Source organism: Myotis brandtii, unplaced genomic scaffold (genome assembly GCF_000412655.1).
Source record: "Myotis brandtii unplaced genomic scaffold, ASM41265v1 scaffold796, whole genome shotgun sequence".
In the NCBI taxonomy this organism is placed as follows: domain Eukaryota; kingdom Metazoa; phylum Chordata; class Mammalia; order Chiroptera; family Vespertilionidae; genus Myotis; species Myotis brandtii.
Genome location: NW_005371207.1, coordinates 57,414 through 84,176, shown reverse-complemented (window position 1 = coordinate 84,176; position 26,763 = coordinate 57,414). Strand labels below are relative to the sequence as shown.

Genomic DNA, 26,763 nt, shown 5'->3' with positions numbered 1-26,763 from the left:
ATATACTCAGTTCTAGTTCTTTTTCATCTACTCTACTTTTCCCTGGTATATCATTCAATTCATAATATTATTCAATCCAGGATCTAAATACTATCTATGAGATCAAGCTACCAGATTTATCTATCCTTCCCAGTTCTTTCCTTTAAGCTCCAGGTCTTTTTTATCTACCTGCTCACCAGGCCTTTCAACTTGGATGTCTGACAAGTGTCTTGAATTTCTCATGTCCAAACATTGATCTTTCCCACAGAATGTTTCTCCGCCGCAGGAAATGCTAGATGGACATCACCGTCTATGTAGTAACTCTAGCTTAAAATGAAAGCTATGCCTGATGCCACTTCCCCTTGTGAAACTTCCTGGTCCAACTCACCTATAAGTCAAAGCTACCTTGTTTCTAAAATGTGCCTTGTATTTATCTGTTTGTCCATCTCTACTGCCATTTCTCAAGTTTTGATCACCATTGGCTCTATGCTCAGCTATGCAATAACAGCCTAACTGGTCTTCCTGCTTCCCTCCTTGTCTTTGGCTTAGTCCATTCTCCACTCTGCTGGCAGAGTGAACCTTTCCGAATACAGCTCAGTTCACTTCTCTGCTGGAAACGACTCACTGCCTTCACATTGCTTTTAGGATAAAGGCCACCTATGGTCCTGTCCTGACTACCTCCCCAGCTTGTCCCATACCCTAGTCCCCCTAGAATCACGACCCAGACAGTTTAGCCTTTCATTTCTTTCTTTTTTCTTTTAGGGAACAGATTGAAGTTTATTGATTTTCAATTGATGAAACAGCCTTTCATTTCTTCGAACTAAACACAGCACGTCTTTGTCCTACTTTTGAGATTCCCGCAAGCTGTCCCTTCTGACTAGAATAATCTTTACCCCGTTCTTTTCATCTTCCAGGTTTAATGGTACGTCACTTCTTTAGAAAATCGTTCAATTGTTCTTTTACCTGCCTCCATATGCCGTTTAAATCAGCTTTCTATTTTAAATCTTACTGAACTCTTTACTTTTTCATTCATAGTACTCATAGCAATTTTTAATTATATATTTCTATGGGTATTTCTTGAATATCCATCTGTCTTCTCGCTTATTGAATATCCATCTTGTCCTCTGGGAGAACAGGGTTTTGTTTATGTCTGTCTAGGTCTATCTACACAGTAGATAGACAATTGGTTGAATGAATGTTCTCAGCCATTCGTGAAAGTGTGATGGGAGCAATTTTTATTTAAAGTACCCAGTTTGTGAATGACTTCATTTTAAATCAACCGTGGCTGGATTCAAAGTTATCCCTAAAAAATTCCATGTTATGCCTCTGCATTCTAATAAGGAGGGGCTTTCTTGGAGGGCTTTCCTGTGTCGTGCATGTGAATGTCATTGGTTTGCAAACCATCAGCAGCAGCTCCTGCCACCATACTGGGCTAGGATTGGGACACATCACATTGGTTCCAGTTCAGGCTGTGGCTGGAATGCTCAGCCACATTAATTTGATGAGCCGCGGTCTCCACGTGGCCTAAAAGTGATATGAATATTGGAAACACATCTGGTCCTGATCTTGCTTCCTAGCCCCATCTCTACCTTTTCATTCCACTCTGATCTCCCCACCCATCCACAGTCCCTTATGTACTTTACATTGTAGCTACAGTGGACCACCTGCTATTTCTCAATACATTCTGCCCAACCCATGCTGTACCCCCCTATCAGGGATGCTCTTTAGTTAAATCTTCCTTATAAAGTGCTAAGCAAAGTTCTGCTATGGAAAGTCTTTCTTTCTCCTCATCTTTTGTCAACCAGTCACAGCACATGCCTTTTTCTCCTTCACTCTCAAATAGCTTTGCTCATATCCCAATGAAGCCCATGCTTTGCCTTAGATTTGTTTTTTTTGTTTTTTCTAGTTCTGAACTCATTTGTATTCTCATTATTGGTTCTGGAACCCAGAGCACATTACGTGTTCAATAACTGTTTCCCAACTTGAATAGGATATATAAATTTTGTTGTGGTTTTATATAGATATAGTTTCCGCTACACACTGACAAATCTTTCATGAAGATATGTGATAACCTTAACCTTGTGTAACATTATGGTTTCTGATCACTAGGCAACATTTTTGCTAGCACTGTTCTATGTTCTACTTATTCCATATTTCTAATATAGTGAAATAAGTCAAGGAGGGGGTCAGTGGGTCATCTTTGTTCTCATTGGCTGAAGAATTTCACAAAGGCACTAATTCTCATCAACAAAGCCTCAAATGTTTTCTGCTTCCGTTGCACAAGTATTTCAACTCTAGAATCTGTGAGTCAGAATTATCTGGATAATTCCACTAATTATATATCACACTTTGCAGCATAGACACAGCCTCAGTTTTTCCATCTGCAAAATGCAAATAATGATGCCTGGCACTGGCAGGACTATCTTGAAGAATAATGTGACAATGTCTATAAGAACACTTACAGTAACTCAGAATGAACCTGTCAGAGAAATGCCAAGAACTATTATGCTGCTATTTTTGTAAATGTGTGTGGTTTTTGCCACTTTCCTAACATAGCAAAGAAAAAGTATAACTGCTAGGTTAAAATAATCTCTATCAAAAAAAGGAAAAAAAAAAGCAAAAAATAAAGGAAAACTCCCACCCACTGAAAATGTGCTAGGGCATCAACCAGGGTGATAATTATATTAGCAGGGTTGGGAGAAGAACCCCAACCCTGCTAATAATGTTATTTTACATAACATTTTATGTTAATATCTCCAAAGACTGAAGGCAGAATTTCTGAAATCCAAATTCACATTGTGTCAATGGGAGAATTTTAGTAGCACATCAAAAACTTCACTTATGAATGACCTGTCAATAAAGGGCAACCTCCGGGAGAACATAAGATGCTTTTTGTTTCATATTTATGACAATTGTTAAAGTGTTTATTGAAAAATCAAAATGTGTCAGTTTAAAAATAATGGGCCCACTACCTACTAAGTCGCAAAAAAATACTTTTGAACACCATCACTTAATTTGCAGAGATTTCAAACAATAATGATTAACAATGAAAATTATCATTATCATTTAAAAATTAGGCTGAAAATGTGATTTGTGAGGAAGAAAGCCTAAAATAAAAACTAGAGGCAAAGTAAACACTGACATATATGCTATGGATTTAAGTGGGGTGGGGGAGATTATGCTAATTCCTTTGTGATAAAATTATTTTATCTTTCATCGTTTAAGAGAAACATGTGAAAACTTCTTAGAAGTTGAAATGCCATTTCAGAAAATGAGATCTACATGTTTGTTCACTATGATATTAATATAGTGTTATAGTTGGAAACATGTATAATTCACAGAATTAAGTGAACTTGGCTTCCAAAAGTCCACTCAATTGAGGGTTGCTGGACACACTTGAACAGTTCTTAAAGAATCCAGCAGAGGGCAGAAGTGCACAACCATAGCAGCCAGTTCAGCCTATTGGTCCTCAATGCAACCCATTTCATCAATAATAATCAAGTCATTGCATAAGGGATGATATTCATTCTTGCTTTGGAAGTCTTTAAATGGTTTCCAGGTGAACCGTTTTAAAATGAGCATTCTTTCAGTGCTTTAGCAAATCGATCATTATTGGATTGAAGTGTTAAATATGAATTAGAGGGCTTCAGTCTTTTGCATGGCTTAGCTCCAGGATTTATATAGACATGCCCAGGAAATGGTAGTGGCATTATCATCCAGTCTTCAGAGACAGACTTGTCTTTTTATGTTTTCCCCCTCAGTATATTCTTCCTTATTTTTTTTCTTCTAAAATATCTAGTGATGGGGTCTATAAAATAAGACATTTGTAGAAATCACACAGGACCCTGAGGTAAGTTTACCTTCTAGTAATTCTTTTACAAACATGCCATATCCAATGGATTGCATGTACAGATACTGCTGTGCTATAACTGCACTGAAGTGGCACTAATTAAGATTGTAATAGAACAAAAGTGAAGTCCTAATAAGTAGTGACTTAGAGACTGACTCTACAGGTCTATGAACATTTTTTAAGAGTAGAGCAGAACTAAAATAAGGAAACTAAATACTAAGAACCATTTTACTTGTAATTTATATTTTTACTATAAAATATATTGTTATAACAGGTTGTAATTCATTTCAAAGTATAGGCTTTATACAAAGAATACATAGAAATATTTATTCAACTCCCTCCTATGTTAACTATTGATATACTATGAGATTTAAGCGAATAGATAATAAACCTGAAAAGTCCAACCACATGGATTAGGATCAACAAACTCTTTTTGATAAAATTGTTACTCATTTACATTTACCTTTAAGTTACTATCATGGAATGAAAATTTTGACTTTGAAACTAAGAACACAACGGACAGTCTTCTCACTAAGGCCTAAGTCACTCTCTGGTTTGTGTTTTTTGACACTCTAGAAAATATTATGAGACTATTATTCCTGCTTCTGATTCTAACACAGACTAAAGGTCAAAACCACAGTCAATTTATGGTGGCTCCTTGTGTTTGTGTATGGTGTATGTAAGTCTGTGGTTGGGGAGGTGGATAAGAAATGGAGGAGGGTTGACATGCATTGTACTTTTGTTCCTTCACTTATATTTGATGGTTTATACCAAGCTTTAAAGGAGAACTCTGTGGTCTCCACACATGGAGACCCAGGGAATGTCTTGTCATGTAAATTGAATTGATCATAGGAAAACTAGTTTTTAGGTCTTTTTTTTTCATTAGTTGTGCCATCTTGGCAAGTCACTTCACATTTGGGCAGGGGGCACCTCAGTTTTCTCATCTGTAAAACAATCAACTGGATGAGGAGGTCACTAATAATCTTTTCACTTCAAGATTCTATGATTAAAATGATTCATCTTTTAGTGGAATGATAGAGTTAATGCATCTTAGTAACTAATATTATCAGGCATTGGCTCTCTATATTGTAAACTTGGTGGAAGTTGAGAAGAATGGTGAAAGAGATAGAATGGATGTAAAAATATGAGTAGAGGATTGCTTTAATTTGAATAGCCTCGTTTTTTAGTGCTCTGAATAGGAGTAGAAAAGAAAAGGTTAGTATTTATAGGAATTGCTTTTTTTAAAAGTCATTCAGGGTTAATGACAAATTTCAATTGTCACACATAGAAGGTCTTATTTACATAAACAATTTTACACAACATGTGTAAATACAAGAAACCAAAAGGCTTAGGCTATTTGCTTCTTACGGGTTTAATCTGTCCCTTGACTGTATAAAATATTTGGCTTTAGAATCCTAACAGTCCATAGCTATCATTCCAAGCAAGGTAAATATATATAGATAGCTAGGACAATGATGAGTTTCAGGCTGTATTTATTGTACCTTTAAAAGCAAATTAGATGCCACCAAACAGCTTAAAGGAATGAGAAGAAAGCACATGACCAGAAGGGCACACAGACACAGGACTTGGAACGGTCAGGGCACATACCTGTCGGAATAAACGCCGTGTGTTGCTGCAACTGTGCACTGGTTAGAGCCTGCTGGTAGTGCAAGACGCTGGGATTAAAGACCGTGCTGGCACCGTTGCTTTTTTCAAGTGCTTGTCTCTTTGGTAAAGGATGAAGAGCACCAGGTGGAAAGGCCTATAAGTGAAGAATCGGATATGATATGTATAACTCAAAGTAAACACAACTTCAGTGTCCACAGAGATCATCAATTGCAACATTTTTTTAAAAAAATGACAGCTAAGGAGATGCCTGTGCCATGCACCTTAATTTAAACAGCGGCAATGTCGAATGAGTGAGAATTCGTTATTGAGAGCGAAAGCATGATTTCTGTAATCCAAAACAGTAGCATCTCAACTAAGGAAAAGAAAAACTATCAAGCAACAACAACAAAAAATGGCTCCAGCTTTTTAAATGAGTTAAACTATTCTAAGGAAGGAAAGAAGCATTTGTGTTATCATTAATTCTATTTTTTACTTTAACTAAATGATCATTTCTTGAATTTAAATGTTAATAAGAATTATAATAAGCATCTTCTGAGCCAAGTAATTTAAATTTGCTTTACTCTTTTGGAAAAGGTATTAACATTTGTTAGGATTAATTTATTTTACATATTACATATGAAAATGAGATGGCTAAACACCTTATTGAATTTTTCATTAATTAATAATAATGATTTTTTTGCAACCAATATTTTACAAGTAATACAAATCTCAGATGGTTCTCTGAAAGGCTACATGCAAAGCGAAAGGTGAAAGGTCAAAGTACCAGGTCTACAGATGCTTCGAGAGGTCGCTTCATTGCTTTGGCAGTCGACTGAGTCTTTTAATAACAGGCAGCGAGCACATGATGGCAGTGGGCCAATGGGATTCAAGCGAATTAACATACAGGTAAACAGCAAGCAGAGGTGCATCATGGGAACGGCATTGCATTGTGGATAGGTGAGAAGGAAAAAAATATTCTGAATGCAATATACAACGTACAAAACACTAGGCATGCACAACAACAAAAATGTTCTCTAAAGAAATGAATATTACACCTTAAATTAGTATTGAAGCAAAAATGCATCTACTATACCTTAGTTAAAAGCATATAAGAGAGTAAAATATAGATGTTTGAAATTCAGGAAAGTTAATCAAAACAGCAGCTTGCATACACACCATAAGCATTTTTTATATTGCTTCAGAAAAAAAAAAGCAAAACTTTTAAGGGTCATAGGATTGAAGAACTTCTGATAAGTTAGTTTTCAAATATGAAATTATCAATGTGCAAAATATATAGGACCCAAGTAAAAAAATATAATATCTTAAATTGCATAAAAATAATTTTTAATGAAGATCTAGCCTAACAAAATGAAGTGGCAAACTGAGACAAAAAAATTCAGGCAAAAAAATATTCAAACACAAGATTATTTAGGCAAAACTGTTTGGGTTTGGATCTTAATTTTTTGTCTGAATCATGTGGATAATTGTCTCAATTCTTCTCTTCACTCTGCTAGCATGGATTGGAATAAGGTTCCAAATTTAACAAATTTTGAATATGAATAGTAAGTTTCTCAAATTTCTCTCTTTTATTCCATTGTACTGTTTCTAATGACTAACTTATCATCCATTCTAAGTTTTCCACTATATTTGAAATTAGAATTCAATTTATCTCAAACAACTTACCGGATTATACTAATACCTTTAAAAAAGGTATTTAGTGTTTTCAGGTATCAAAATAATTTATATTTAATAGTTCTACTTGTACAGTTAACTACAATTAGCGACCAACCCAGTAAATGAGATGTGGAACTCTAGAATAAATACAATAGCTAAAAATAACAAACAGCTAAAAATGGCAAAGTACTGCTTGAAATAATAGAAGTGAAATAGTATCTATAATCATACTTTTGGGCAGACAGTTTCATTTAAACAGTTGAAATAACAACAAATATTGATTGATTTAGACCACAATGAAAATTTTTTCTATTCCTTGGTAATTGTAAAAAATCTAAAAATTTGATGATGAAATTCTGTGAAAATAAACAAATTTAAAAGAATAACTCCAATGCAAATAAAAAATGAAGTACCCATTTTTAATGGTTAGCACAATAAGTAAATCCCTAAGGTTTGTATAACAAATATAAATGTTATGTTCTAAAGTTCTGAATTCGAACTATGACATTTGAAATAAGTTGAAATAGTACTAAACTCTCAAAGTAGGAAACAGTAAATGATATTTTCCTTGGGAAATAAAGGGTTGTTTATCATCATTTGATGATTCAAGATTAAAAGTATAGAAATGATAGGAAGTCATTTTATAGAAGAGGTATGGGGTGGGGAAAGAGCTAGAAATAAAGTGGAAAGGACTATAGGTTAGAAGAGGTTTAGAATGGCCAATGGAGAAAATGTTTTGGATGGCAGTCTCAATAGAGGCCATCAAATATTATGAAATCGTTGTTCTAAAAGTAAAATTGTGAACGTTTTTATAAACCAATAAGCTCTATAATAAGAAAGCTTCTTTATACTGAATATTCTTTCCTCAAATGTAAATTCTCCATTATGTAGCTTCCATGACACCACTTTTATTTAAACTCTTTCATGCCTATATAGTTTTATATTGCTAAATAATGCATTTTCTTTAGCTTAAATTAGTCTGTGCTAATTATATAAGGTTACATAGCCTGTTCCCCAAGTGCACTGAGAACATTAACTGGATGGTAAACTCAAGGTCATTTTGACCTCAATTCTTCCCTTCACTTTTTCAGTCCTCGGGAGTTATAGAACGCACCCACTGTTGGGTTGATCTTTATGCTAACTAGATATGTTAACTAGAAGAATATTGATGAACAACATTTTGATTTAAGAAAGAATCATTTAATGAAGTCTCTAAGTAGAAAAGGAAATATTAAATATTTTTCTGGGGAGGTACATGTTTTCTGATACGTAATTTTCATAGAAATTATAATAATCTAGAAACGTAAAGAAACGCAGAACTCTAAACTGAGCTGGATAATGAGCATCTTCTTTTCTACCACTCCATATTGTAGGTTATCTTTGCTAGATGCAAACAGCTTGTCTTCTGGGAGAATCAAGCATACATAGTAATATCTCACACAGCTCACACTTTGAGGCACATGAGTAGATTGCATTTAGAAATCTGTATGGATGAATAATCATGTTATAACACAGCATTATAAGACACAGATGTTCTGATGTAGAGGATATTATTTGACTGATATTATTTACTATTATTGAAAGATCTTTAGTATTAGAACAGACTTTAGAGATCACCAAACCCAGTACATCTTGGGAGCTTCCTTAGTCACCTATGCAGAGAAAGGTTCTCTTTAATTGAGCTCCTACTATGTGCCAGGCACGTGGCATTCATTCTTGCTGGCCTTACCATTTATATCCTCTGCCCGCTCTGGGCCTTCTCCAGCTTGTGCACATGCAGCCAGGTTTTACTTTGACTGGATCAAGAAACCATCCAACTATGGGTTGAGGCAAGCGAACTAAGGGCCCATGTCAGGCGTCACAGGCCAGAAGCAGATCTGAGGAGTCAGGAAACCCTGACAACAATAATGAGAGCTGCCACTTTAACATGGAACAAAAGGAAGTGGACAAGCAGGGTGGAATTCAAAGTTCTGGTACATGTTTTACAAAACAGGTATCTCCCCGCGTAGCTCCATTTTTGTGTGTAAAGCAAGACTGCTTTCTTGAAGATCAGATACCCTTCGTGTTACCAAAGAGAAGCTCTGTCTGGCTTATCTTCACAGTTTGAAAGTTCTAGAGTAAGAATGCTTTGACTTTATCCAAGTGCACCTAGGCTGGTTTCTAATGAGTCTCTCACGTCACTAAAAAGATATGACAGATTCAGTCATTTCCATGTCATTATCAGAAAGAAGCTGGCTTTTGATCTAAAACTACATTCCTTTGGGTTGTCTTTGATGCTGCTGCAAGATTCCCTGAAATGATGGAATTCCAAATTTGGGCACAATGTAACAATCCAGGAAACTATGGTAACTAAACATACTGACATTCACTCCATTAACGTCTATGCGTCTTGATGAGTATGACATGAGAATGCGCAGGAAGGCACAATAATACAGTCTTGATTTAAAGATAACAGGCTGAAGAATGACCTTTTTGTGTAAGTGGCCATTTCCTCTTTTATCCCCATTAACCCAGGTCATCTACCATTTATATATAGTAGGTACACTGTTCCTTCAGAGATGGAAGGTGTGCAAACCATGGTCAGCATTGTATAGAGAAACTGGTCTTAGAGAATGGAGCTGATATACCAAGAGAAGCATGTATTCAAGCAGACTTCTGATGAGCCAGAGATCTCACATGAACACAGATTTATTAGAACCTTCTACAACTTTGTCCAGTGGTTCTTAAACTTGGCTGCACATCAGAATCAGTTTTTAAAAAAGGCCACTGCCCAGGCCGCGTCCAGACCAGTTAAATAACTTTGGGGGAAGGGACTGATGTTTGAACTTCTCAAGACCCCTCAGGTAATTTCAAAATACAGCCAAGTTTGAGAATCAGTGGTCTAGCCCGTGGTTGGCAAACTGCGGCTCGCAAGCCACATGCGGCTCTTTGGCCCCTTGAGTGTGGCTCTTCCTAAGCCTTAGGAGTACCCTAAGTAAATGTACCTGCCTATATAGTTTAAGTTTAAAAAATTTGGCTCTCAAAAGAAATTTCAGTCGTTGTCCTGTTGATATTTGGCTCTGTTGACTAATGAGTTTGCCGACCACTGGGACTCTAGACAGGTGCTCCTCAAATGTTAATGTGCATACAAAACACCTAACATTTGAATTTTAAAATCTGGAGTGGGGCCCAGGGGTCTGGGGCTGTGACAGGCCCCCAAGTGCTGATAATGAGGTGCCTGTTGGTCTCTAAGGGACAGGAAAGTGACTCAAGTTCTGGATGCTGGGTTACAGCCTTTATTTATTTATTTATTTATTTATTTATTTATTATTTATTTTAATTTTATTTAATTACTCATTTATTTCTTAAGCAGCAGCCAGTACAGTTCCATTTTCATCTCTCTCATGACTTGGTGTTCTGTGTAAAATTTCACTTAGGGAGAGAAAGTTTGCAGCGAATCCCTTGGCCCCCTTGATGACTAAACGAAAAGAGGAAACCAATGGGAACAGGGAAGAGTCAGTCATTGACCGGTCACCTGTTGCTACTTCTCTGCTCCAGGGTCTGCTCTCCGAAGATGCGGTCTATTGCTCAGCTTCCCACTCTCTTAGGCGCCAGTGCCCACCGTCCTGTTCAGCAGGAGGCCCTGGAGCCCCTCTCCCAGGAAGAACCCCAGCCTGTGACCACAGAACTGGCCCCGGGGGAGGGCGCTGGCACCTGCCCTTGGTTGCCTGCCCCTGAGGGATATACTTATTGTGCTGAACAAGGGAGGGAGGGGGAAACAAAACAAAGAGGGAGAACAACAGAACTTAGGCAGCGGAGCAGCAGGAATAGCAGCCTTCCCTATTCCCAGCGGGTGTGGAGAGCGGCAGGACCCAGGCTGTGGCCGCGGCCGCAGCTGCCTGGGCGGCCACCGCGGCTTGGTTGGCTTGGTGCTGCGCGGCTTTGATTTTGGCCTGCAAGTGTGCAGGAGGGTGAAAATATTTGCATTTCTCCCTCATGCAACGCCCCTTTATGTAATCCATACAAACGGTTACGGTGTTGTCGTTTGTGTCGATCATCGTGCTGTCGGCGGGGTGTGCGAAGCGGCAGTCGGTCTCGCCCCGGGCACAGTTTCCTCGCTGGAACTCCCTGCATACCTAGGACACAGGGGGCGAGAGCAGACAATGCAGCACGGGGCCTGGTCGCCGCCTCTGCACGTGCAGCCGTGTGAGTGCGTGTGCGTGTGCGTGTGTGTGTGTGTGTGTGTGTGTGTGTTAATTGAATTAATTCCTTTCGTTTCTCTGAAGGGTGGCTTTTGTGCCCTTTACAATACAAGTTTGATTATCAAGAACACAAGTAACCAGAATCCCTAATAAAAACGATTTTGAGTTTTGCTTTGCCCTCTTTTCTAGGTTGAGAGTGAGTGGATATTGAGAAAATAAGTCAAAATCTGCAGTTTGGGGAAAATAACAAAGAGAAATCAATAAGGCCTCCAGAGTCTCTGAACAACTCTGGAATGCTATAGGTTTTTTGCATGGAGGGATAATTTCACCATAGTTTAAGCCACCAGGCCATAGCTGTAAAACTCCAAAAAGAGTAGGGGGAAATGACAAACTCGTTCCTCCTCTCTGAGAATGGGAAATGGGGCGGGGGGGTGAATACCCCAGTTTCCCCCTAGGTCTCCCCTGCTCTACAAAGATAGCATGATAATAAATCTGAAGAATTATGATATCTAAGCCACCAAAAACTTTCATTTAAGGTCACCATATTACTATTTTTGACAGCACAGAAAAATGATAAACATATTTTAAAAGGACAAAAAAGAGAGAAATGTGGGAAGAGGTAAAGGGAAAGAAAGAAAGGAAGGGAAGTAGAGTAGAGTTTGAAGTGTTGGTGTGCTGTTTCTTTTTTATTCCTTAATCCTTAGTTACCCTGAAACCTCAAGTAACTAGAATGCTCCATGCGCTGAAAATTCTGGTGAATCAAGAGTTTACTGTATAGAGGTTTTTTGTTTGTTTGTTTTATAGAATTTAAAGAGTATCCTTAATTCTGCCCTGAATATTAGAACATGAAATAACATAAATAACATATATACATAATTCTTAGATTTATAAATATCATTAGCAGGGAAGAATTACTAGTAAAATTTTAAGTTATTTTCTTTTTAGGCTCCAATCCCAAAGTGGGCATATTTAAGTGGTCGTTCACATCCGGATCATCAGTGATGTTATATGAAGGGTCAACTGATATGACGGTCAAGCCTTGTGACAGTCAAACGTACTGGGGAACTACAGTGTCACTCCCCAGTCACCAAGCAAGTTTGAAGAGTAAACAGATAAGTCACAAAATTGTCAACCGTTTCTTCCTACTTTGAATATTAGCCAACATTCCATCCTTAGTTCATGAAATGTGCACAATAAGAATTACTAAGATGTTCCCACAGATTCTGAGTAAGCCTTCCTCTGTAAATGGACTGATTCCAGTCTGAGACTGCATCAGAGGTATGGGCCAGCCAGTAAGCATTTACCAAGGGTCTCTGTGTGTAGCCAACTTCATTCCTGGTTTGAAGTGGGGACTGAAAGCTGCTCTGATAAAGTCATGGTGAGTCATTTTTGCACATATCTTTGCCCATCAGTACTGTTGGGAACGACAGTTTGTTCCCAACTCAGCTGATCTAATCTGTTTTCTAAAACCAACACAGTCACGTACTGAACACTAAAGCTTCATGGGTCCAGCAGGTGGAGCCCAAAACACTTATCTAGTCCCATGAAAGGTCTGTTCAGCATTCACAGGGACAGGCTAGATCAAAACAGTAGTGATTAGAGTTCGCAGTCTTTTCATGTGGAGATCCATATACTCTGGATTGAAACTGACTTTAGGCAGCAACATTTTACCGCCCTCAAGATTTATTGGGTGGATATTTAAACAAATGTATGTTTGAAAGAACATTCTCGAAGGATCCAACATAAAGCTCAGGGTACATCCTAACCATACATATATCACCTAACAACTTTAATTGGTAGTGGAATTAAAGGAGCTCTTTGAAAAATCTATTAAAATCTTTACACACCCATATAAAATGCTCTATTAAATATCACAGGATACAGTAGTTAAGATAAATGGATGAATCCTCTAACTCTGATTAAAGAGAAATATTACCCAGTAAAGTACAGATGGGTTGGCTTGACTCAGGACTTAAGAATTATGTTTTATAAATATATGTACTTGTTTTCTTGGCTTTTATAGAACACTTAAGTGTAAGTTGAAGAAACGGTCCCAATCAACAAATTTGCCCAGTTTGCAATTCCCCCTGTTTCCAACAACACACCGAGGGCTGATATTCTGGAACGTTGTAGTACAGCCATACTAGTTCCTAAAATAGTGAGATATGATCATACCAACTGGTCAACAGTATAATCCGACTTATTCCCACCCTTGTCCCTGAGTGTCCCCCACTGCTCTGGCTTCTGGGCTCCTGACTTGCCCCCTGGAGACCAATCCAGAATCCAGCAAAGGTGAAAGCCTAGCCCAGCTGGAGGCCTTCAGGAGCCATCACTATGGCTGCCACAGTGATTGATTCAGTGTTCCACTGGTTGCTAATATTTTGCAGCTGACTTTTTGTGTGTTAAACGTACTCTTTTCCCACAGACTAATTTCCTTTATACTTGGCTTCAAATTCAAACCAAAGAATCATGAATGCATGGCTTTTAGATGAATGTGTGTGCAATATCTTATAAGCGTTTACCTACATAGAAGTACACTTCTACCACAAATGCATTTCAAACCACAAATAAAATGGAAGTACCTCCAGTTTGTCAGTCCTGAGAAGTTTCTGAGTTGTAGTTGAGCCCGGGACAGTGACAGGTGGACTTCCGGGAACAATAACAGGTGTGGTGGGTAGAATTTCTGTTGGGACTAACCCAACTCCAGGGGTTACAGGTGCTAAGTAAGGAGCAAAGCTAATCGCCGTATTTGTCCCTATTGTGGGACCTACAGGAAAAGTGGGCTGTTAAAGAAAGATAACAGAGGATAAAGATATCTTTAGAATAAAACTTTAAAAAATCACCAGCATGTCATTTGAGCAAAATTTATTCATCTTGTACAAGACTCTGTGTTAGTTGCATAAATCTATTCTGAACTATGTAAGTTCATTAAACTTCCCTGTTTGGTTTTGCTTAATAAAAATTAAATCCATATAGACCCTCTCTTCTCAAAACCATACAAAAACATTGGAGAACATCATAGGAACCTAATTACAGGGAACAGGTTAAACCTTTGCTTTTATTACAGGTTAAACTTTATTTCTATGAAAGTGTCCTCAACAAAATATATTCACTCTAATTGCTCATCATTCCAAAGTATTAAATTTCATAACACTACAGTAGTAAAACCTATAGAATACTGATTCATAGTCTTTGATTCCTCCTACATGTCTCTCAAAGGAAGAGGAATAAAGAAAAAAAAACTTGATTATAGCCTGACCAAGTTTATACATTCTTAAAAAGTGGACATTACTTGGGATTTTATTTTTTTCATACTTACCAGTATGTTTCCATATTCACTAGCATGAATATTTTTAAAAATTCATCTGCAGTTTTAATATAGACCTGCTATTTCCTCCTCTAGCCTAAGTATGTCTTGAACTAACCTTTCTTTCTTAAAAGAGTGAATGAAAAGCTTGAACTTTTCAAGTGGCCAATTTTTCAATTGACTGTTGAAAGTTGGTTTGGTTTCCTAGGTCACACAATCAACGCAGCAGTGATAAAGGCATAAAGTACCTTATTAAACTTCCTTATCACTGTACTCCTCGTCCAGGGGTAAGAAGAAATAGGTTGATGGGATGATTATTTTTTAAAGCTCCACCTACAAATATGCCTTTCAGAAAGGAAATAATATTCATTTAAGAGAACAAGAAACTTCACTTCATTTTTTAAAGAGCCAATGTTAAAAGTTTAAGATGCTAGATAAAGATTTTTCTTAGACTAAATTTCACATTGAATTGGACCTGAATGGTTATTGTTGGCTTGTTTGTTTTTTAGTTATTGGATGAGTTTTAATCTGTTTATTTTTAGGAGCAATTTTCAGATATTTGCAGTGACATGTTAATGCAGTGTTCTAATGCGGAACTGTGCTGTTGGCCATGTCATGGTACGTCTCTATTTATACATTGTCGGTAACATTCTTGTTGTCTATTTATGGCTCTGAATGAGCTGTTGAACATATGGGGAAAATAACAATCTATGTTTATTAAACAAATTTTTTTGTTGACAGCAATAACTGAAAAATATCTCTTACAAATGATCATGTTAGAAAACAGTAAATTAGTGATAGTTTGTGCAGGGAGTTCTTGGAGAGGCTGAAAGTCTTTACTGAGTGGCTGGGGCTGTAAGAGGTGACTCTAAAGGTCTTAGAGGGCTGGGGCTACAGCACTCCCACGAGCGGTTCTTAGATCTTTATGGTTTAGACATAAAATTCACTTTAGAAGAATGTTGCAACATGAGGTCTCAACATGGGAAATAGCTGGAAGTTGGGATTTTTTTCTTCCTTGACTTTCTACAAAATTTCATATGTGTATGTTTTCCATTTTCAACCCGTTTGAGTCATAATTATAGAAAGTTGTGGTTTTCAGGAACTATAACTTTTATAATTTAGTACTATTGAAACAAAGCCAAGTGATTAAAATGGTACAAGGGCTATCTAATGTTAGGATTTTAAAAAGTGAATCCTGAGAGGTCATAAATCATAACAGATCAGTGACACAAAGAACCAGCTATATCAGAAGTACCTGGGGGAGGGGGGCGGGGCGGTCATAAACAGAGACATCACAAATTCTGGCTCAACAGGTCTAGGCAGGGGCCTTGAAATTTGCATTTAAAATGTTTGCTACAGGATCTGTTGTGTGGCCCAGTTTGGGGACCACTGTCATAGATGAGGAGGGAAAATAAGTATTAAAAAAGAAACTTGTACTAAATGTGTCATTTAACCCAGAGACTATTTATCAAAATAAACGTTTAGAGAAAAGAGCCCTCCCACACACCTCCATTTTTGACTTTCTACAGAAGCAAATCCCCAACCCTCTCTCCATGGATTATGTGAAGCCAGGGTCAGTGTGGTGACACAAACACAAGGGCACACCTTGACAATCAATAGGATATCAGAACCTCAAAACTCATCTCCCAAAACCTTTTTGGATATCAATAAATCTATTGTAATTAGTTAATGTTGCTTTCCAAAATATGTTACTTGTTCATCTAATTTAATAATCTTAAATGGATGTTTTAGTTTGTTTATTGCTAATAGTTGTAACATAGTTCATAAACAGTATTATTCAAAAGTAAAAACATTTGAGCATTTTTTCATGTCTCTTGGCCATTGGTATGTCTTCTTTGGAGAAATGTCTATTCAGGTGTCCTGCCCATTTTTTAATTGGATTGTTTGTCTTAGTATACATTTGCTTTACTGTGTGGCTACTGTGCTGTTATGTTGGTAGCTTGTTTCTTTCTTCTTTTTTTTTAAACTTATTTTTATTGCTTACCCTAATACATATGTCTCCATCCCCCCTCTTTGCCCACCTGCTCCCACCCTTTAGCACCTTTTCCCTCTGGCCTTCGGCACACTGTTGTCTGTGTCTATGGGTTATACGTATATGTTCTTTGGCTAATCCCTCCTTACACACATTGTCTTCTTTAATCTTGTCAATATCCGTGAGAAGCAAGTGTGGTAGTGAGAACTGCAGTCTCACAGGTGAAAGCAATTTAGTGTAGAGACTAAAGGATTACCCAAGGTCATTGCTGCTGAGGCAGAGGCAGGACAAAATAGCCAGGACTCTTGGCTCCAAGACTGGGGCTATTTCCATTCTCCTGCACTCACTAGATTTTGCTGGTAATGTCTTAAAACCAAAGAAGAAAAAACACTAGCTGCTCTTACGTTTTTGGAGCGTAAAGAGAGTGAGTGTTGCCGGGGAACTGTGGCCCACAGGCATCCAGGGCCTCCTACAGATGAGAGATGTAGGGCTGCTCTGAACAGCTGTGTGGGATGCTGCTGCCTTGGGAAATGGGTTTTCAGATTCCAAATTCAAATTAAACTTCCAGAGGCAGAGTCCAGGCTGACAACACATCATGGTGTCTCAATTCAGTTCTTAGCTGGCAGCTGGGAAAGGAGAAGGACAGCACCTCCAAATGATTCTGTTCCTGGAAGCGTACCAGCGAGAGCTTGGGCGAACTGGCTCATGGTTTCTGCAGAAGGGCTGTTGCCAGGCTGTCTGAGACGGGATCCATGTGGTCCTTGTCATCTCTCAGCACTAGCTGCAGCTGGAGAGGTCAGAGGACAAGAGCCACAGAAAGTCTTCTGGAAGAAAATAGTTTCTGCAATGCTGGTCTTGCTATTTTTTCCCTCGTTACTTCACTCCACATTTCCGGATTTCTCTCCCCAGAACTCTCCACTCTTCTTTCACACAGTACATTATATCAGTAGTTCCAGGTTCAAAGATTTAACACACACACACATCCACATGGTCTTTGATATTTTGTAGTGGCAAGGAAGGGCTGGTACTGAGGAGTAATAACTGAGTGGCCTGGGATATTTATGGCTCTAAAATTTCATCAACTGACTTTAAAACAAGAGCGTGAGAGTTCATGCATTTAGAAAGCTTTGACTTCAAAGGGTACGTATTTGACACTTAAACGGAAAGGCTTAATACATGGTGTCCCTTAAACCTCCTCCCTTTACTCCAGAAGCATCACTGAAGGGCAGAATTCTCAATGTCAGACCTTGTCCCCAAGGACTGTATTGTATAGGTTCTTAAATCTCTGTTCTGCTAAAGGCTACCCACCTGCTTCTTCATCTTGAGTGAACATATGAAGGTTGTGTGTGCGATGGGGTGGGAACGAAAAGAAGAATTACTGTTATATTCTATCAGAAATGGGGAGCAAAAGACTGCTAGAAGGAACAAAAGAACAGGGAATTTTTAAATATAGTGAATTTGAGATAGAAGAATTATGATAGGAAGGAATGAATTGTATTTTCATTCACTTAATAAATACTTATTGGTATAGACACAGTGCCAAAATACTGTGTGTACATTTATTAAACTTAAACTCTAATGGGCAAGAACAAGCAAAATTACAATTCATGTTTATGGATAAGTAGAAATGAGGAGGCTTCATTGATCGTGATGGAGATGGGTGGTAAATCGCAAGGAATAGATTTAGAGTCCTTCTGAATGAGATGAAGTTAACACGTGAAGGGTAATAGGATACTTCCAGCAAGAGCAGAGACCACGAGGCAAGCAAGAGCTTTGTGTGTTCACAGAATGTGTTCACAGAACTGAAGGTGTGGTTTGGTCTCAGTGGATTCAGGGTGAGATGGTGAGCTGGGTGAGGACCAGATCACAGATAAGGCTATATGTTTAGGCTTTCTTCCTGTGAAATGGGAAAGCATTGAAATATTTTAAGCAAGGGAGTGATATGATTTCATTTATATGTTTAAAAAGTTCCTATGGTTGCTATATGCAGGATACATCGAAATAAAGCAAACTGGGAAATTAGAAAGGAAATGCCCACAATGTGTTTTGATAAATAGGCTTATGGTAGCTCAACAAGGGTGCTGGGACTTGACCACAGATATATTAGGACTTACTGATGAAATAGACATGAAAAAGTATGCAAGAGAGAGTCTGCTTGGTTTCGGTTTGAAACTGCTGGTTGCATTTACTGAGATGGAAATGTAGTGGAATGAATAATTTGATCTTTAACATGTTGAGATCCTGTGAGAAATTTAAAAGTGAGTCCAATAGGAAGTTGGATACAGGAGCCTGAGGCTCAGACAAGTTTGGACTGGAAGCATACATTTGGGATTGTTCTTAGCCTGTAGATGATTTACAGTCATAGGAATGGGTGAGACCAGGAAGGAGAGGGTAGATGAGAGAGATGTCCAGTGCTGGGAACCTCAATTAGTAATTTCAACACATAGAGAAATATGATAGAGAAAGAGGAGGAAGGAGTGATTAGAGAGGAAGGAGTGCTCTACAAAGAAGAGATTGATTATACAAGCCGAATATTACTAAGAGGTCAAACAAATATAATGAAGACAAAAGTGACCCTCAGTTTAGAAATATGAAGATCACTGGTAGAAGATTTAAGGGTGGATGGGAGCTAGAGGGAGTAGAAAAATATAGAGAAGTTTAACTTCAAAGAAATCTAAAAATGGAGTGGTACTTGTTTCTCTATTTTATCTTAAACAATTTCTGCATATTTCTTGTGGATGATCAAACAAATTCCCACAAACTTGGTGGCTTAAAACAACACAATTTATCCTTTCATAGTCCTGGAATCATGAAATCAGTTTCACTGGGTCAAAATCAAGTTGTTGGCAAGACCGCACTCACTCTGGAGTCTCTAGGAAGGATTCCTTGTCTCTTCCATCTTCTGGTGGCTGCTGGCATTCCTTGGTTTGTGACCACATCACTCCATTTTTTACCTCTGTGGGCACATTGCCTTTATCCTCGTTGTCTGTGTCAACTCTCCCTTTGTATCTCTCTTATAAGGATAGTTGCAATTGCATTTATTTATTGATTTAGTAGGTAAATATTGGCTACTTTATTATGTATGGTGCCATCCAGGAGAATGGGAAGCTAATGCTCAAAAGTCTGAACTTTCCAATGGCATGTAGATTACAGATTATATAGGGCAAAATCACAAGCCAGCATAGGTTAGGGGTTCAGGGTCTTGCTGGGAGCTGATTGGTCAGAGGTGAGTAAGGATAATGAATCATTTCTGCAGGTCTCGAGGACAGTTCTGAGGCCTATTCTTGTGATCTTTTGTCCTGGTTTCATGGGAAAGTAGCCAGGGGGTGGTTCCACCTTAGAGCTCAGGAACTTACATATAACTTAGGTTAAGATGTTATCTTTAGTCTGCCAGGGGTCCAGACACTATGACCATTAGTCAGATCCCGGCTACTGTCTTCTGCTGCCTCCGGGGTTGCTGATTATCCAGAGAAAAAGCTAGGTCTTTGGGTGACATAGACAGAGAGAGAGGTGATTGCATTTCATCCTGGAGGATTTCCTCAGCTCAAGATACCCAGCTTAATCACATCTGCAAAGACCCTGTTTCCGTTTAAGGTAACATTTACAGGTTCCAGGTACTTTTGAGAGTCACTATTTGGCCTACTACACTGTACTAGGTCACCGATTAATTCCTGAGACTCTGAAGTCATTTGCTTGTAGCGTTGATGAGTAAGGTTATCACGCTTTATTCTAATACTTCTTGTAATTTAACAATCTCTATTAAAATATTTAAATGTACTATACCTTTTTCATAATCATGGTTATTAATGTCTAACTAATATTTGAGATTATACATAACTTTCAAAAAAAGTTCAACTAATAGCAACAGGAATGGAGTTTTCTTATTGACATTGCCATTATTGAGTACCAGGGTCAATCCTTATTAATTATACATAAATAAGAAGCGAATGATTAAAATGAGTGAGATATATACTACAGTGTTACCATGCTGACCTTGGTTGTTCTAAATTTATTCCCATAGACATTATTTAATGTCATATAACTAAACTATTTTAGCATTTAGAGAATTTAAAAAATAACTTATATCCATGCATCAATAAAGAGGACCATAAATTATACATGTGTGTGGTTTTAAATAGGTCTACTTAAATGCCTATTTTTGGTGTTAAAGGTATTTAGAACGCTACTTGTGTTTTCCTTACATCAAGGCTAACTTCTACTCATTCTTTAGGACGCACTTATTTGGGACCTCCTCCAAGCAGCCTTTCCTGCCTTATCCACAATCACAATTCCCTGTGCCTGAATCTTACTTTGCCCTTTCCCTGAATCTGTCTATCCCCAAAAGACTATATCCTATTTATCTTGGAGCCACCTGTGCCTGGCACTTGTTTTTGTGTTTTTTCCTCTGGGTAGAGCTTGTTCCTGGCTACTTTGTGCCATCATTCTTGACCTTGAGATAAGCAGATTAGTCCCCCAGATTCCCTCCCCTCATCCCCACACCCACCCTCCCCATCTCATCTCACAGACACACAGTACAAAAATTCAACTCACTGGTAGCTATCCCTTTTAATTTAGCAGCTTTCAATAAGAATTTTCATACAATAAAGGCTGATTTTTAAACAATAGTCTTTTGTGTACATACGTTGTTTTTTTTTTAAAAAAAGGCAAATTTCACTCACTTCACTGGCTTTGTTTTTTTAAAAAACAATTAGCTTGTTTTTGACAAATAATTCACAAATATAAATGAAATCTGCTGAAGCCAAATGCACTCCTTTCCTCCAGGACCTCATTTCTAAAACAATTTCCAGACCACTAAGGAAGGACTTTGAAATGCCGTGAAATCAGGGAGAAAATATTAGACAACACAATACATTTAACCTTGTGGTCCTTGCCGAGGCTGCCACGCCCCCAGAAGAACTTGGAAAGACAGGAGGTGTAGGTGACTAAGACATCATCCTTTTGGGCTGGTGTCAGGCTCCAGGTGGGTCAGACTGGTCAATTTAACACCTCTGGTTTCTCACTCCTCATTCTTAAAATGATGCCATTGAACTAAATTATCTGTCAACTATCTTGCTAAAAAAAAGTTTAGGCATCAAAACCTCTTCTTCACAGAGATCATCAATTCATACTCCAGATGAAAATGTAGAACCATTAGCATTCTAAGATGGTTCAAACACAGAGTTTACTGGTGAGAAAGAGCTGGAGTGGCATCCAGATATTGAGTTGAAATTGTCTTTGCCTACTGTTTCCACACACATGTTCCCATGTAAATAATTTTAAAAACTCTATTTTCAGCATCCCTTTAGCGTCAAAGCTTTTTGCTTTAATTGTAGCCAGAGACAAAGTAGAGGGAGGCCATCCGAGGTCAATGTGGCATCGCCCACACCAACACTTTAATCATCCAGCCCTTCATTAGATGCGATGTACTCACCACTGGATGAAGTGGGGTTCCTGGAAACATAAATTGCATCTGCTGGGCAAGCATTGCTGCTGCAGTTTTTTGCTGGATCAAATTGTTCCTCCCATTAATTTCTAGTTGAGTTTTTAAATGTGTTGGAGGGTGAAGATACTTGCAGTTCTCTCTTGAACAACGGCCCTGTAAAATGAACGTTTTGGTTTAGGACTGTTATTGGTAGCTTTCAACTCTATTGTCAACCATTTCACAATCACTCCGTATATACAAAGGTAAGGATCCCATGTGTGTATGTGTGTTTGTGCATGCACGCATGTGTTGGAACATAGAACACAGTTGGAACATATAAGGGGTGATTCAGGCATTAGGCAATTATCAAACTTGCTCAAACCTGTTGAGTAGAGAAGCTGCCTGAGATCGATTGTTGTTTTTAATGGATTCTATCTCTGACAATAGACTCTAAAGAAATGTGACTGCTGAGAGTAAAGATACATGCTTCTCCTAGGCCAGTGATGGCGAACCTATGACACGCATGTCAGAGGTGACATGTGAACTCATTTTTTTGGTTGATTTTTCTTTGTTAAATGGCATTTAAATATATAAAATAAATATCAAAAATATAAGTCTTTGTTTTACTATGGTTGCAAATATCAAAAAATTTCTATATGTGACACGGCACCAGAGTTAAGTTAGGGTTTTTCAAAATGCTGACACGCCGAGCTCAAAAGGTTCGCCATCACTGTCCTAGGCAGTATGGAGGGCCTATTTATTGTGATGTATCAAAAGGAGGCTTTGAACCTGCTAGACATCGGTTTGTGCATGCTGGAGTGATGACAAAGTGGGAATAATAATAAGAACCTCTTGAAATGTGTGTTTCAGATTGGCTGAAGACACCCCTCATTCAAATTATTGAAGTAGAGGTAATGGTAGTATGGGAGTGGACTCTTCTTAGTCACAGATGCATTGGTGAAATTTCCAGGCACAAATTCAGATAATCTCTTGCAACTGATTAGTTTGCTGCACAAAAGATGCTACCCCATGTCCCTGACCCACTCCCATGACAGTTGTATCAAATTTAATGTCATGATATGACATAGTGAAGAATATTTGTGGCTAAAGTAACATTTGGACATGAAAGTTGGCACAGCGAAAAAAATGAATAAGGTGATACATGTGCATAAAACCAGTCTTGAAGAGTCTTTGAAAATGGTAGTGTTTATATTGAAGTCCCCAAACTACCAATTGAGAGAATCATGTTGATGTGAATTATGCAATTTCTGGGGAAAGAATAGCAAGCTGTGTTAACCAGTATGAGTATTATCATTCCCTACAGAATTAGTCTATTTGCAACCGAGAAAAGAGAATATGGGTTTGTTTATCAGATACAAAAATAATTTTAAAAAGCAAGCTTGGTGGATCTGGGGATACAAATTTGTTTATAGTCATCCTAATTCTAAACATCTGGAGTTCTCACTCTGCTCCCCACTGATGTCAGCTGCACTTTTGGCAGCACAGGCTCTCTCCCTGCGCTCATCAGCCAGTCTTGCCCTGAGGCCCCACTGTTAGCAGCACTGGAGATTGTGTCAGCCTCTACAGGAAGGACACAGAGGCGGCTACTGGGCACATCAGAAGGAACTGGTTGTTTCTGCTAATAAAATTCTATAACAATGGGCAGTGTCAGTGTGTCTCCTTAGTCTCAAGTTTATATTGGGATGTTTCACTCCGCTTTCCATGGTCAAGAGTTAGAAGGTCTATTGTAAAGATACAGGTACAGTGGAACCATATTTAAAAACAATTTAAATCAAAGAAGTCTAGGAATCTCTCTCTTTCCATATACTTTGCAAGTTTTGGGAGAAATTTTTATCCTAACTTCACTTTTCTCACTGTTTAGTGACATCCCAGAGTCCCTAGACCTACCAACTTGCTTGAGACATCTCTTATTTTACCTCCCTTTCTGCACTCCCTTGATAATGCTTTCGTCTCTCAGTTTGCAAAAACCAAATTGCAAGAAAGTATTATGATGGTGCTTGCTCCTACAGCATAGGTGTGTGACCAGTCTTTGGATTGGCTGCCTTTATGTCAGGTGTTCATATACATACATAAGATTGGAGGTGGCCATGGGACACAAGACATAGCTACTGCCCATCAGCAAGGGTGGAGGAGAATTAAGCAGAGTGACATTTCTTGTACAAGGCTAAACCGCCCCAGGCTTCTCTTTGACAACCTCAATCCAAACTCTCTTTAGTCACAATCACTTCACTAAGAAGCTGACACCAGAAAGGCTCAGGTATACAAGGTCCACATAAAGTTACAGGAGCGCTTAATGGGAAGATATGGGAAAGCAGAGTTCCATAGAATGGGATGCAATTTGTGAGACATCCACACCTCCATAGTCTGGCTATTCAGTTTTGCTCATTCAGATAACTGTCAATTTGATCACTCCTCTTCTGTAATGCTTTGTAACTGAGCATGAAAATTTCGATTAGGCTACAAAAAATATGGTTTTCTTGTAAATGCTGTTGTCTCTTGATACAACTGGGACTCTTAAGGAACTAAATAAACTGTTTTCAGCCAATAGAATATAATTTACAATATCATGTTAGTAATTTATTGATGGAACCTTCTTTTTCATAAGAATTAATGTAATTTCCTAGTGCTCTTACTTACACACTTGGGGAAAGGTATATTATCGATCACCCATGAGCTAGACAATTTATATGTGATTATCTCATTTTCTCCTGAAAACAGCTGTAATGATCCCTATTTTACAAAACAGCAAGTGGGCTCAGAAAGATTAAGGAACTTTCCTAAGGTGAGATAATTGGTAAGTGGTAGAGCTGGATTCTAAATCCAGTTCTACTTGACTCACATCATTATGCCAAGCTGTTTATTAGCCATAGTTAAAATCCATGGAGGATAAAAAAATCTAGCATTATCCTTCATAACATAATAGAAGGCATATAACAATTTAAAATATAATAAATTATATATATGAGGATTTGGGAATGGAAAAGGATCATTTGCCTGGGTCCATGCATTGATAAGAGGATGGAGGAGTGGTTAAACTCACAGCTCTGGAGGCAGATGCCTGGACACATAACTTTGGCTCTGCCTTTTCTAGTTGTGTTACTTTGAATTTCTTGTGCATCCATTTGCTTTTCAGCTGAACAATGAAAATAATTACTGTGTTCCCCTTTAAGGTCTATTGTGGGACTGCATCAATTAATATATGCACAAGGTTTAGAAAAATACTTGGCACATTGTAGACACAAAGTAAGTGTGGTTAAGATTTCCAAAGAAATAAAAATATTTATATATGACATTTTGTTTACAGTAAGTGCAAGATAACAGATTTAGTTGTATTTTGATTGGCTTTTTGTTCTTTTATAAAGTTTCATGTCAAAACATGATAAAAATGACTTAATTATACTTATTCAAGTATCTTATATTTAACATTACTTTCAATTCTACGGGGTATTTCTGTAAGTAACCATATTTTTTTAAAGAGACAGCCCTGAACCATAGCTCAATCTAGTATTAACAGTTTTAAGTGTGTTGTACCCTGGGAATGCCAACTCAAACTCTGGGAAACTCCAGGCAGCAGAATTTTACTAAGGGATCTTATTGGATTCTAAAATCCTAAAGGAAAAGCTACTGTCAAATATAACAAGCTATTTGACACAGTAAACAATTTGTAAGGAGGTTTTTGTTAAGGCGTAAGATTTGTCAGGATACACATCATCACACAAAAACTGTTGATTATCAAAGCAAGTTGTCATAGCCGAATGGGAGAGGGTAGTGCGCAGAAATGTGAAACATCTTTGTATATCACTGTGAAACAAAACAGAAGTGTCAAAAATAGTGTCTACCGATTTTAGTCCAAGACATGAAGAAAAAAATGTCTTGGAAACGTCTTCTTGTGGTTGCTAGGATTGTTTTTTTGGTTTTATTTTAATGCTACGTCCCTTTCAGTTTTTGGTTAAATGCTGTTTCCAGAGAAGTAAGAGTGGTGGGGTCCAGCCGTAGAGAAGGGGCCTGGCACAGCTTCTGTGGGATGGAGATGGGAGGGTGCCATTCTAGAGTCCTTGTGACAAGTTGTGTGGGACTGGAAACAGGAGCCCGGGTGAAGGGCCAGGAGATGGGCTCACACCAGGTACTAATATGGAGACTGCAGCTCCTGAGTCACGTGGGCCCTCTCAGGGTCTTAGCTCACTCCAGGTGGGACACACCAGGTATGGAAATAGCAACTGGTTTGGATCACACTCAGCATTGTTCTTGGTATATTTCCAGGGTCTTCTTCATTTGTCCATTCAAGAAATATTGATTGAAGTCCTACTGTGTGCCAGGTATTGTGCTAAGTGCTGGTTAACTGAAGGTGAGCAAACACAAGATATGCTGCCTCCCTTCCTGAAGCCTACAGTCTAGTGGTGAAGATGGATACTAGCCAAATAATGACACAGATAAATGTATGATTACACATTGACACACGAATTCTGGAGGAGGATGCTGAGAGAATGGTGGGAGAGGGTCAGAATTGAGACTAGTGGGTCAGGGAAGGGCTCTGAAGAAGTGACATTTAAATTCAGACCTGAAGGATGAGAATGAATTTGACAAAGTAGTGAGTGGTAGCAGAAGTGTGTGTGTGTGTGTGTGTGTGTGTGTGTGTGTGTTGAGGGGCAGAATACAAAATGAGAACAAGAGGGAGAGAATATACCATCTGGGGACTTTCAGAAAGTACCTCAAGGATAAAATAAAGCA

The 26,763-nt window shown here is 38.2% G+C and overlaps 1 protein-coding gene across 7 annotated transcripts in view; it reads right to left on the bottom strand.

Annotated features, from left to right (window-relative positions):
* Positions 1–26,763, bottom strand: part of MBNL2 (muscleblind-like splicing regulator 2) — a 112,571-nt gene that overhangs the window by 31,547 nt on the left and 54,261 nt on the right. For 4 of the 7 annotated variants that reach the window (XM_014531214.1, XM_014531216.1, XM_014531215.1 and 1 more), the window contains exons 2-6: positions 22,024–22,188; positions 13,875–14,075; positions 10,963–11,226; positions 6,222–6,275; positions 5,438–5,591 (exon numbers count right to left, since the gene is read on the bottom strand). In XM_014531214.1, the coding sequence (XP_014386700.1) occupies positions 5,438–5,591; positions 6,222–6,275; positions 10,963–11,226; positions 13,875–14,075; positions 22,024–22,188 (838 nt within the window). The remainder of the gene's footprint in view (positions 1–5,437; positions 5,592–6,221; positions 6,276–10,962; positions 11,227–13,874; positions 14,076–22,023; positions 22,189–26,763) is intronic. The other 3 variants (XM_014531219.1, XM_014531218.1, XM_005883624.2) reach the window with 1 other exon arrangement.